Below are 13,745 nucleotides of genomic sequence, written 5' to 3'. Positions count from 1 at the left end.
AAATGTATTTTTTTTGTATGAAAATAACAAAAGTGTAAATGGATTTTACATACGCTTGTAGTTGTCTCTACAGTATGAGTCTTTGTAGCTTATTTTCCAAGATGCACCTCAGAGCTTATAGAGAGAGGCAGCATTGATCCCTAATCATCCTGCTCATAGCCTGGTGAAATGGATCTTGTTCAACTAATGAGGTGACAGCTTTCACCCAACAGAAGCTCAATACTGATGACGTGTACAGCACAGATCTGCAGCCAGACCCCCAAGGAGCATGAGAATAAAGGGTCACAAGCACTTTGTCCTTGTAAATTAAAAAAGGAAAATGCTACCATGTCATTCATTGTAAAGAGTAGTTAGATAACGCATGTGGCTCTTTAGGTGGGGCACTAGAGACAAATAGCTAAAAAGCATGTATTCGTGTCACTTAAACGCTTCACAGTTTTAAAAGCTTTTTGTTCTGCTTGAGGTACTTACGGTACTCCATGCCCAGGATGACATCTCTGAAGTATAATCTCGCCTGCTCCTCTGACAAAGGAGTATCTGAGGGAACCTCCATCACTGGACTGCAGATCCACACAGGATAGGAAACAAACACATACAAAGACAGTCTTTAATAATTAGCACAGGAATATGATCCCCAATGTGAACACATTTTAATTTAAGCATACTTTAAAGGGGACCTATCATGCAAAATGCACCTTTGTACGTCTTTTATACATGAACATGTGTCCCCGGTGTGTCAGGGAACTCACCAAGTGTCAGAAAACACAACCCTCTCTCTTTTCCTCCGTACCCTAATCTCTAAAAACGGGGCTACAACGGATCTGATACAGACTGATCCAGATTTGAAAATAGTCTGACGTCAGTGACGAGGAGCTCCGCCTATATGGCCAACTCTCCACCAATCAGGGGAATGAGAGGTTGCCGTGGCATGGTAACAGCATGGTAACAGCATGGTAACATGACGCTCGTAACTCGGCCCCCTCCTTTGCAGGGGGGCGTGGTCAGCTGCAGCGCATGCAAAGACGGGGTGGAGGAGAGGAAAATAGAGCGAAATGGGGCATGGCTAAAATGCATGACCTGTTTGGTATTTTGAAAAAGAAAACGTATAAATATACCTTATATAGGTATGGCCCTACAATATATTATTAAAATATAGCATGATAGGTCTCCTTTAACGTCCTCCTGATCAAACATCACTGATACTCAATATGTATGATAAAGACATCTCTGATCCCAAATCTGACTATAGAAAACTTATTTAGCATGTTCTGATAAGTGCACAGGATAGAAATAAAACTACTTGTCTCTTAGGGATTCAGGAGAAACATTTATCAATTGTTAAAATTGTTGGCACTATAGACTGAACTAAACTTGTTTCTGAAATGCTTGACTTATAATTGAAGCGGGGATTTAAATTCCAAATCAAAAAACATTTAATCTCATTTAATACTTTGCCAGGTGCTTATTAGCAGTAGCAGTTGTATTTGTCATCCAGGAGAAATACATACAATATTGTACAAACACAGCTTTCACATAGCATTAATTTATACTATTGTAATAGAATAAGTAGCAGTAGCAATAAAAGTATCAATCAATCAATAACCAATCAATCACTTAGTATACTTTATATATCCCAAGGGAAAATTAGGTTGTGTGACAGTTGCACCATATTAGAATAAGTAAAATACAAAGCAGTATCCCACAAAACTGCATCTCATATGAAATCATTTTATTTGTTGTCAATATATACAATATATGTTAATAGCAACTGTTTTGATAATCAGATTTTCAGGATGTACATTGATCAGCAGTTCAGTTCTAATGCCCATTTAAGGACAGGAACAATGTGTATAAGTTAATACCTCTATAGATGAAGAGATAGAGATAGATTAATAGTGATAATAAATATTTAGGAAAAATAGCACAAAATACAAAATATATATATAAAAATATTTAAAAAATGGAAATGAGAGAAAAAATAGTTAGCAAAGGTGATAATAATTGATTTAGTACTATCAGTATTAATACGCTCCGCTGTCTGTCATCTTTCTCCTAGGGGCAAGAAGAGAGCAAACACCTTCTCTCATTATGAAAAAGCAAACGGAACAAAGGTGTGCATAACTCATTTATGAGCAGGTGTGAAATTATACCAGCTTCCCCTCTCCCACTTCTCTTAAAATAACAAAGGGCCTCCTCCGATCAAGAGATCATCACTATTTTGGTTTGTGGTGTAGGAAGAAACAGCCCGTGCATTAGGGCGTGAAACATTCAGACGGATTACTGCCACTGGTAATAACTGTAGAGAACTAAGAACATTATGAACCCCTTTGAAGTCTGGGATGGAACAAACACCCGCGCTGTGTCAGCTCGGGTATTGAAGGGCAGGGATGGAGGGATGAAGAAATGAGGAGGTGAAGGCAGAGGAGCAGGAGCCTTCAATTATTAAAAAAGGAAAAAAAAGGACATACTCACCCTTTCGGCATCAGCTCAAACACTGTCAGAAAAAGAGAGAGAAGAAGAAATAAGAACATGTAAGATTAAACAATTTATTAATTCATCTGGCTCAGTTTGATCGCTGCTTACACCCCAGCATCACTATTATTACGAGTGTGCCACTTTAAGCACATAAAGAGTTTGACGTGTCACAGGCACCCTAACTGTGACCTGGCACTGCTGATGGAAGATTTCTGCATAATGTGTGAGGCCTGGGGTGGTGTGGAAGGAAGCAGGAGATGGCCTGAATTATGAATAAGTCATATGAACACTTGTTAGTGGCATATGTGCCGAGCGCCAAAGGCTGAGGAGAGGCCGAACAAAGAGTAAGAAAATTTGGTAAAAATAAAATAAGTTCTGCTTACCCATATGAAGGTTGTCCTCCGCCGGATCATCCAGTACCTGCAACATTAACATTATCATCATCAATGGGAAATTCCACCACAAATCTCAAGGTACATTCGAGTGTGGACAATATAAAAATCTGCATTCTGTTGGACACATTCAAAAGTATTGTATTTCTTACCAGGGACTATGAAAAGTAATGAGGGAATCGTGATGATATCGCCTTTGAAACTTTTATAAGAAGTTTGAAAAAATATATTTTAAACTGTTATTTGTTCTCATGATAGCAGTTTGAAGTTCTCAAAAGTGAGGACATTGGTATGGAGATGTCATTTCAAACTCTGTAATTGTCAACCCTCTGGCTCTTTGTTCAATATCTGCAGATCTTCTATTGAAGAACATTTGATTTTGACACAAAACTCCAGAGTTTAACCTTTTGTGAAAACAGTTTGTACAAAGCCTTTTGTGGCTCCAGAGGGAACAGTGTGACATTTGATGAATTAAAGTGTTCATTGGATCTGAGGACTACACATCTCCTGAGTAACCCAAGTTGTGTTAGGGGTAATTGAGGTCCCACGCTTTGATGAAAAAGAAGAACGTTTGAAGTAAAAATGCAATATCTCGAAATCTACCCAACACATTATGTTTCCTTAACCTTACCAGCAGGGGCCAGTGCCCCTATAACACTGAGCTAGGACCCCCCTTTGGCTCACTCAGAAAGAAAAGTCTATGATAAAACCAATGGTGATTGTGTTGAAGCAAAGAATGTGCTGTAACTAGAGCCACATTTAACTTTAATATATTCTGCTTTCAAAAATGTCATTTAATAAAAAATGTCATAAAGTTACTGTCTCAAATGCTGTTACTGAAACAAATATTAATTATTTTATTTTATAATTCACGCTGAACAAAAACGTTGACATCTGGAATACTCCGTTTTGTCTTTTTGTCCCACATTAAACGTACCCCTCTGATAATATAACAGTCCCAAGCATGCCCCCCCAAGTAGAATTGGTCTAGAACTGCCACTGCTTACCAACACATTTTGTTCCAATTTTCAGATAAATCATGTGTTTAAATTAAACCAGGAGCGTCTGTCGCTGGTACTCTCCAACAATCACATATGTCACATTGTTCTTAAGGTAGGAGGACATGTTGGTCCATTGTATGTCCAACTATGATATAGGAGTGCAATGTAAAACGAGTACATCCTGCGAGTTAATATTGTGAGTTAGTGGAGTGTTTTTCAAATGGGATTAAAACAAACCAGTTAATAATCCAGCCTAAACCGGGTTAATGAAAAACAGGCCATCCCACTGGAGTAGATGGCGCATAGTTCTACAGGGTTATTGCTCTCTGATCCCACAATGCCCCGGGGCACACAGTCCATCTGGAGCATCAGTTTGACCTTCTGAGCCGCAATGCCCTCCAGGTGGTTTGAAAGGCATATTTCTGTCTGTTTTTAAATCACCACATTTACATAATTCATCAGAAAGGATTTTTTGTTTTTTCATTGAACAAATTATTTTCTTTGGACACCAAGAACTGTACACAAAACACAGAGGAGAGGACAAGAGAGGTTGTAAATACAGGTTGTAAAAGTGTCAGTAGCATTATCGTAATATTATCATGTGAAGCCCTCCAATTTTGGTATCAATCATGGGAACAATATAAAGTAAAGTATACCTTATCAACATACAAGTATATAAAGACTCAATATTCCCCTTAATATTTGTAATATAAAAATAAATTATTCTTTTACATTTCTATGATTTATGGCATTACATAACTGTCTTATACTGTCAAAGATACATGTTTTAACCACCCACAACCCACTCCAGCCATTATTGTGCTGGCACTTTCCATAGGTGTTCAGGGCTTACTGCAGTAAAAAACAAGGCCACAGTAAATGAAATGTGACAGGATTTAAAAAAAAAATCCTTAAAGTGCTCGGTGTTCAGATTAAACACAACACGCTGGTGAATTTAAATTACCACAGTGAAGGTAAACACCGTCCAAGGACACAGAGTATTGAAAAACAAGAGCAGGAAATGTTTCTGTAAAGCAACGAAAGTCAGTATGATCAGTCATTCACCATGTTTGCTCACACGGTCTTATACACTTAAATAAACACTCTTATGTTTCCTCTGTCCTGAGTAAAAGGACAACATGCTTACAGTGTGTGAGCTGTTACAAAGTGCAAACCATTAGTAGCCCGGCGTCTCATTTGTAGCTGTTGATAAATGCAGCGCCTAGGATTTATTAAAAGGGCATCTTGATTTATGGAGAAATTACACAAAGTGAGGCTTGGACTTTAACAATGAGGTGGTCGCTCTTTCCACACCATCTTCAACAAATGACTATATTAGCTTTAATTTGTTCCACTTGGTATTGCCTATCATGTTTTTAAAAGTATATTCATAATTAGATGGACCCGACTGCAGTCTCAGTTGGAAACCAGAAATGAATGTGATCGTGACCCTAGCACAGCCCAGTTTAATAAATGAAACGGGAAAGAAGGAGAGGAGAGAAGCAGACTTGTTACCCTTTGCCGTCTGTCTTCAGCTTTACTAATCAAGAGAAGGTACAACGATTATATTTCTGGCACTCTCTACACCCGAGCAAGCCAGACAGCTCTCCTCCCGACTGGGTCCCTGAGCTTGACTCCCGACCACGACGCCCCCGCCATCTGCCCAAGATGGAAAATCACTCCGATGATATCGCAAGGGAGCGGCGGGCATCTCGAGTCACGTCTTGAAAATCATCTTTCATAAACAGCCGCCTCTGTATGAAAGTCTATCCATCTTCTAGAGTCCTCAACCCGACACACGTTGGAGAGTATTGGCTGTTATGATAATCTATCTAAATGACTGTTTTTCCCCAAAAATCGCAACACTGACAGAGGGAAAACTGTAGGTGTGCTGGAGCAGTGGTTCCCAACCTTTTTTCCCAAGAGCCCCCCCAAATGACTCCTGTTGGAAGGACACAAATGTGAAGTCAGGGTACACAGCAAGAAAGGTTATCTGAAGACACAGGGCTAAAGGATAATCCCGACCTTAAGCAAGCCTGTTGTGGATGTCAACATTATTATCAGACTAAACAAGGTACAAACTTGAATTAAATGTGCTTTTGTAAGTTCTCCTACATGGGCAATCTGATGTCATATTCAGATTTGAGATGTAATGTGAATAAACTGCTTAGATCTCATATATATTGCAAAAATAGTAGTTTTTAACTATGAATAATTACTCAGCTATTATTATTATTATCAGGCTACTTTTACTTACGTTGTATATGGTTTTGAGGTTAAATGTTTCAAATGTGCTGTGACGGAACCTTTGCCTTCCCCACTATTGCCCCCCCACCCACAAAAGCAACAAAACAAACCAAAAAGAGGAATCACAGAGCGCCCATTCAGCGGTGTATTAGCAGAAGACTGTTTCACAGTCATCTGAACAATGTCCTGCAGCACAGAAAGCACAAGCTACAGACATGGCCTTCTTCATGTCCAGGACATCTAAAAAGCCAATGCCTTCCTGGATATTGTACAATCAAAAGGCAAGCACAGTCAACCCAGAGAAAACTACAGTAGGCTACCTACCTATCATCCAGGCTCCTGCATCTGAACTCGATACACTGAACACAGTTGTCAAGCGAGTGCTTCATATCTCCAAATCAATGGAACAACAGCATGTCATTCTGACAGTGGGCGAGGCACTTTATCCGAAGTTGCTAGAACTAAAGTGGTCAGTAGAAGAATACAAGGACGTGCTTATCCCTTGCCTTGGAGGCCTTCACATTGCCATGAACTTCCTGGGTGTGATAGGACAACACATGGTTGATTCTGGCCTGAGCGAGCTATGGGTCAAGTGTGATCTAATGGGAGCAAATGCTGCTCAGCATGTCATGGCAGGAAAGGGGTATGCACGTGCCATAAGGACCCACACACTTACCCTACAGGCTCTTTGGCAGCTACTGCTCCCACGGCTTTACACATATCTGGATGAGGTTGATGTTACACTGAGAGCTGAACTCTCAGATCTCTGCCAATCCGTAGATGCTGACCACATCGCGCAGATGGTCGACAAACTGACTACAGATTCCAGCAGCCCATGAAAGAGTTTGCTGCATCGCTTGCAGTTGATGACCCGAATGCCGCATTCTGGTGGGACTACATGACTATGGTCAGCATCGTACTCTGCTTCATAAGAGCCCAACGTGATGGATTGTGGGATCTCCACCTGTTATGCTTTCAAACGTATGCTGCCCTTCTTCAGGTACGTTCATATAAACAACGCCAGATGGGGTACTGTGTACCTGGCTGAGATGTCTGCTCTCCCACCAGAAATCCTCCTCGAGTTTCAGAAAGGCAACTTCTTGGTGAAACGCAGTGATCGACGCTTCAATCAGGTTCAGCGGATCAAAGTACCGAGTGGCTAAACGCTACAGGAAAAAAGAGTGGTGGTTTAGTGGGCATCACCAGGATAGCAACATCCCTCAGTAGATGGACATTGTCGTATAATCTGAGAATAGTCATAGCTGACAACAGATGATGAAGACGATGAGTACACACACACAGTGCACAAAGAGTAGAATGGAGAGAGACGACAGGGATGAAAGCAAAATATGTGTATCATTGAAAGAGCACTGTGTGTTTCAAGATGGTGAGGACACACTCAAGAACATAATCAACAAGGAAGTGGTCACACCGGAGATTCTTGAATCTCTGCTTGGTGCAGAACACCTTGGACAGGCACAAATGAGTGTTTGTGGACAAACGTCTGTGTGAACCTCCAGCTAGTGACCAGCACTTGGGACTGAAGTCACCCATTCCAAAGAACAAAGCCAAGACATTTGCTTCTTTGTATGAAGTTGTGCAACTTTCCAAGAACAAGCAAAACACCATCAAAGTGGACAGGCAGATTCTACAAAGGCTAGTCACAGCTTACAGAGCAGGTCGTAAGGTAGACCTGGAAAATGTCCTCCAGCATGAACTCATGCCCATCCCGCCATCTCTGGCCGCAACTAACGACAGTCTACATTCCACCAACAAGTCTGTTTTAGCAAATATACTGACAAAACATGTCCAAACGCCTGCAGATGTGCCCCTTCAGGAACCCAGCTGCCTGGCTATTGATGGCCAAGCACTTGTAATGGCACTTGGGAAGCCGCCTGACACTACAACATTTGGCGACTATGCCAACAAGTTTGCTGAGACGGTGTTGAAGATGGGAGAGAAGTACCAGAGGGTTGATGTAGTCTTTGACCGGTACCGTGACAAATCCATCAAAACGGGCACAAGGAGGAAACGTAAACAGCGTCACCGACCAGTACACAGAGAAATCGTTAATGACTCCGTTCCACTTCCAGCAGACTGGTCAAGCTTCATGGCACTGGAAGAGAACAAAGCAGATCTCGCTCGACTACTCTCAAACCGTCTGATAGAACACAGCCCAGAAGATGAGCCTGTGGTTGTAATATCGGGTGGGTTTGTTGAAGCAACCACTGTCAAGTCATCAGATCCAGATCTTGATGTCTCCTCTTTAAGGGCTGACCACGAGGAGGCTGATACACGTCTGATTTTGCACTGCATCCAGGCTCCAATGAACACAATAGTTGTGTCAATGCGTGACACAGACGTGCTTCTTCTATTTTTAGCACAACATGACAGAATCGGATGTACCCATCTCTACATTAAAGCCGGGACATCAAAGGACCCAAAGTATTTTCCAGTACATGACATTCGCAAGTTATTATCTGATGATCAAGTGGACACACTCCTTGCCTTCCATGCCATCACTGGCTGTGATAGTGTGTCTCAGTTCAGCGGTCACGGAAAGAAAACAGCCTGGCAGGTGTTCGAGCAACATCACACCGATCTTACTGGCCTTGTGAAGGGCCCTCTCACAGAAGGTATTGTAACATCAACAGATAAATGTATCTGTAAGATGTATGGTGTGCCAGAGGTTGATACATGCAACAAAGCAAGAGTTAAGTTGTTTTGCAAAGGTCGTCCACAAGAGACTCTGCCACCAATCTCAGATGCAGTGAAGTTTCATATCATGCGTTTACACGATCAATCGACAATCTGGAACCAAGCTCACCTGCCACATCCTGATCTTCCGTGGATGAAATGGGATGGATGCACAAGGAAGGTCAGTTAGTGCCACGGCTACTGTCTTTGCCACCTATGCCTAAAGCCTGCAGGGAGTTCACTTCATGTGGGTGTACCAAGGGATGCCTCAGCCAACGCTGCAGCTGCAGGTATGTGTAGAGGATTAGCTGATCAATGTGTACAAGATCGTAAACATATGATAGACTGGTTGAGCATATCAGCCTGCCAGACTGCATACTGCTGACTGTTTGTGGTTAACAGATTGTTGAAACCATAACCGGATAATTGTGAACCTATAACTGAGAAAAAAAGTAACAAAGGAACACAATAAGTGTAAGGATAACTGTAACGTGTATTCCAATGTACCTGTACTTGTACTGGTCATGATCTGTCTATTATATTATATTATATTCAGAAAGAGTCACATGGAATGTATAGAGGCATGCAACAGCAGGAAACATGACAACACCTGCCGGAACACTGAAGAAGACGCTGCTTTTTAAAAGTGCCTGCCTTTTGGCAATTTCCCATAGGGTTTGATGTAAAAAAGGCAGTGTGAACAGGCCCACTCCTTCTTCTTCATTGCCTTAACACATTGAGCCTGAGAGCTATAATTTGGGTTTATTTGTTGTTTTAATATATTTTTTACATTATTATTATTATTATTATTATTATTATTATTTTGTAATCATTGATATATGGTGGTGTTTTATGAGATACTTGAATGAGGTTTTTACCATTTCAGTATGATTTGTATTCTTATTGAGTTGAAAATTCCAATGCCACCCATGTTCTTACTGTATTGGAGCAAATAAAAGCATCTATAGGGCTTTGTTGACGGTACTGTTGCTCCACTGTAGGCCTAATCGCGTCATGTTTACGTTATGGTTTGGTGGCCAAATAAAAATTGTATTAATACACTTTCTAAGCAAGCCCTGGTTGAGTCTGACAACTTATTTATCACTAATGACCACCTTTTTCACTATACATGTATGATTTCAAGCTGATTATTCACATTTGATCTAAAATCAGGACAGTATATTAAATTCCCCATGTGTGAAAACATATAAAAACACATTTGATTCTAGTTTGTACCTTGTTTAGTCAAAAAGTAATGTACTCAAATAGATTTCAGCTTGGCGGTGGCGGCCATGTTGGATTTCTCAATTTTGAGGCATTCTGGGAAATTTTTGAGCTTCATATACAGCAGATTTGGATTCAGCACCCCTTAATACCCCTAGAAATGTTGTATAGCATAAATAAACACAAAATGCCTTCAGCACTTTAAATAAGCACATTTTCTGAAATTCTGCCTTGTCTATCAGCAAGATAGCCATTTTCAGTTTAGTTTAACAATGCATGCTTGCAATTTGAATCTCAGGTTGTTGGCTTGCTTAATGTCACTTCCTGCCATGACAAAAGACACAACCAAAGGGCATAGAGATAAAGACAGATAGTCATTCATAATTGTTCTTGAATTATACATGTTGATATATTTTAGTTCTTTCTTTGAATTATAATAAATAATACATACCAGTCTTACCTCTGACACTATGGGACCTTTAAATATTTTCCTCATGTGTATATTTTTGTAATTTAAAAAGGTGAAAGGAGGTTTACTCTGCTAAGCCTATGCTTTAAATGTCATTTTAATTATAATTTGTTATACATACTACAAATGCAACCCCCTACTGCATTTGCTGAAACACACCAGTTTAATATTTTCTTATGCAGAGCTTTTGCAATCCAATCCAATCGTTTTTGAGATATTTCAGTTTGGACAAAAGTGGTGGACCAAGGGACAAATTTACAATGCTTTTCTGCTAGCATGTCTACAACTGCTAACCCTAAGAGAACCCCAAAGGAGGTTCATTCAAGGTTTTTTGAATAAGTAACAATGACAATAAAAACGAACCAAATATACATAATTTGACCATTTCAATTGGTTGTAATCTGTAACCTCAGTGCCAGATGTCTCTAATGCTCCCCAGTACCTCATTCACACCAACGGTGTTTCAGGGCCGGTTCGGAGCTGGAGCTTGAAAAGCACCGGGTTTTCCTGTTCACACCGCAGCGGAGCAGCCTCTTAGCTCCGGAATTCGGTTAGTTTCAAGCACCAAAAAGGTGTCCGGCCAGAGCAAAAGCACCACATACGTCATGCTTACGTCGAGGCGGGGGCAGGGGGAATCGGAATCGTCGTTGAAGTTGATGATTATGATTGCAAAGCAGTTTTGAATGTAGCATGTAACGACTGTAAAGTTGGTAGTAAAGTCATCCCATTTCTTCCATTTAGTTTCGACAGAGCAAAACGAGTAGCACTTCAACACTATCGGCCATTGTTGTTGTGGTAGGTGTGAGCTGTGAGGGGTTTCCGCGCGGTTTGGCTTTATGAAGCAGGCACGCAAACGGTTACGTCATGACGCAAACGATGACGCAATGACGTAGCACCAGTCGGACTCTGGCCGGTGTGAAAAGAGCCGGAGCTAAACCGAAGAACCGGTTCTGAACCTGAAAAGCTCTAGCACGGAGCTTGAACCGGAGTTGCGTTGGTGTGAATGAGGTATAAGTCTCATATCAATAACACTGATGCGTTGGTTGGTTTCTGAAGCAAATGAGAAGAGACTCTCTCACCTCCACCAGCTTCACAATGTTGACATGGTCCAGTTTTTTGAGGATGGCGATCTCTTGGTAGACCCTCTCCAGGGGTCCTAAGATTTTGGGCTGCTCTCCTTGAGCCGCCTTGGGTCCTCTTGGGGGTGGGCGACCTGGAGACCACCACAAAAACCACACACAATATCATTAATTTGATAATGATTATCTTGACAGGAGCAATCATATAACATGATTATCTATAGTAACTAAAATTGTCTTCACTGCTATGTTAGTTAGGATTTAGGTTTTAGTCTTATAATCCCCCTGGAGGCAGCAACCCCTTTTGCTAATAGGGATAATAAAGCTGTTGAAGTATTCAAAACAAGATTTTAAGTAGACATCTTATGCTCATTTTCAGGTTTATGCTTGTATTTTGGGTTTCTACTAGGAAATATTTACATGTTTTCATATTTTGTTCTCATAGCTGTCCGAAAAGCTCTGTTTCAGTGCCTGTCTCTTTAAGACTCCCTTTGGAAAAAGCCTAGTTTTCTCTAATTAGCTTGCAAGAAAAATATGTCACAACTTTAAAAAAGGTTGTTTTGAAGCCTTGTTTGAAGACACTAGTATGGGAGACTAAACAGTTGAATGAGACTGCATGTGACATTGTAAGGGGAGCCAAATCTAATTGGCTCGTAGAATCCATGTTTTCGTAACTAAGCTGGCAACAAAAAACTGTCTGGGTTGAAATATTTCACAGTTTCTGGGTTGGTAGCCACTCAAGAAACCAAAATGTATATGTGTCCCCTTTTAAATAAAGTGTTACCGAGTTCAGGTCTAACACAATCTTGATGCTTCAAAGGGGCCCAGGTTCAAAACCATTTCCCCTTTAAATTATGACTTATTTTTCCCACGACATGTATATTATCGGCGATCTATAACATTTGTATTATCTCAATCTGCTTTTAAATGTCATGTATGTGTCAAGAAGAATAGAATAGGACTTACGTGGAAAACCACACTGCTTAATTAACTTCTTCTTGGAAACCAGCTTCATGGCCTAGGAAAGTAGAGAATGAGTTTGATCACAGACGGTTTACATGCCGGTAGTATAAAGAGTAAAACCTTTAATCAAGTACATGACCATTGCATGTATGTGTAATGTGTATTTGTGAAGCGCTTTGAGCATCTGGAAAAGCGCTATAATAAATATAAGGAATTATTATTATTATTAAGTGATATATATTCTTAAATTAAACTAAAGCAGGTTTACCAATAAATAAAATAGATTACACTTTTAGTTGGGCAATGGAAATGTAGATGGAAATGGGAAAAAAGTTAAAGGTAACACTTTGAAGGTTTGTTAGGTAAGTATTTGAAGTAAATGGATTCACTAACCGTCTTATTATGCTTTTTAAAGGTCAGAGGCAACTGAATGTCTTTTATGCAAAAGAGCATGTATAAAGGAAAACGGTGAGTGTGCGTGTGTGTGGCAGGAAGCACACTCAACGACATAATGATGTCTTATAACAAGGAATTGGTTATGCAAAAGAAGAAAACACTTCCTTTTAGAGACATTTCTCTAAAGTAATTCCATGTTATCAGAATGTCAGGGAGATTAACTAAGGATTTTTCTGATAACCCACTATTCTGCTAGTCCGACAGTACCTTATCCCTAACCAAAACGCACTTAATAATAATAATTCCAAAAATATGCAAAAAATAAATATCTTAAAATATATTTTAAGATCATGTTTAGTCATCGAATTCATCTGTAAATTGCTGTTTTAGTCTGCGTTCTTCTAATTAGTGTCTACAGTGTGCATATTGAGCCGTGTAGAGCGATTTGGGGCAAGCCCCGATCTAGCCCCTCTCTCGCTGTCAAAATGAATGGGAGCTGTAAAAACGACACTGCGCATGCTCAGAGTCTTTTTGTATTCAATGTGTGCGGCAACATCACAAGTGGGGCAAAGTGCTGGCAACCCCACCAAAACGTCATCTCATAATTCAGAGCTGATTGGCTATAAGTACGTGTGCCGCGCAAAGTGTAGTTGTGAAGAGGAGACGAGAGAGAGCAGCGTATAGCAATTAAAATCAGTAAAACGGAAGTTGACCATCTACTGCAGCTTTGGTAAGTTCATTTGATGTCATAGATTTTGATGATCTTCTGTGTTTTGCCTATAGGCTATTGCACTGCTGTATC

The 13,745-nt window shown here is 40.4% G+C and overlaps 1 protein-coding gene across 1 annotated transcript in view; it reads right to left on the bottom strand.

Moving 5' to 3' along the window:
- camkk1a (calcium/calmodulin-dependent protein kinase kinase 1, alpha a) overlaps positions 1-13,745 on the bottom strand; it is a 107,341-nt gene that overhangs the window by 28,855 nt on the left and 64,741 nt on the right. Inside the window, exons 5-9 of the mRNA XM_034098650.1 lie at positions 12,551-12,602; positions 11,585-11,718; positions 2,859-2,895; positions 2,473-2,494; positions 472-560 (exon numbers count right to left, since the gene is read on the bottom strand). Of these exons, the coding sequence (XP_033954541.1) occupies positions 472-560; positions 2,473-2,494; positions 2,859-2,895; positions 11,585-11,718; positions 12,551-12,602 (334 nt within the window). The remainder of the gene's footprint in view (positions 1-471; positions 561-2,472; positions 2,495-2,858; positions 2,896-11,584; positions 11,719-12,550; positions 12,603-13,745) is intronic.

This window comes from Pseudochaenichthys georgianus, chromosome 14 (genome assembly GCF_902827115.2).
Source record: "Pseudochaenichthys georgianus chromosome 14, fPseGeo1.2, whole genome shotgun sequence".
NCBI lineage: Eukaryota > Metazoa > Chordata > Actinopteri > Perciformes > Channichthyidae > Pseudochaenichthys > Pseudochaenichthys georgianus.
The sequence above is the reverse complement of the archived record's forward strand: the minus strand, read 5'-3'. Positions and strand labels throughout refer to the sequence as shown.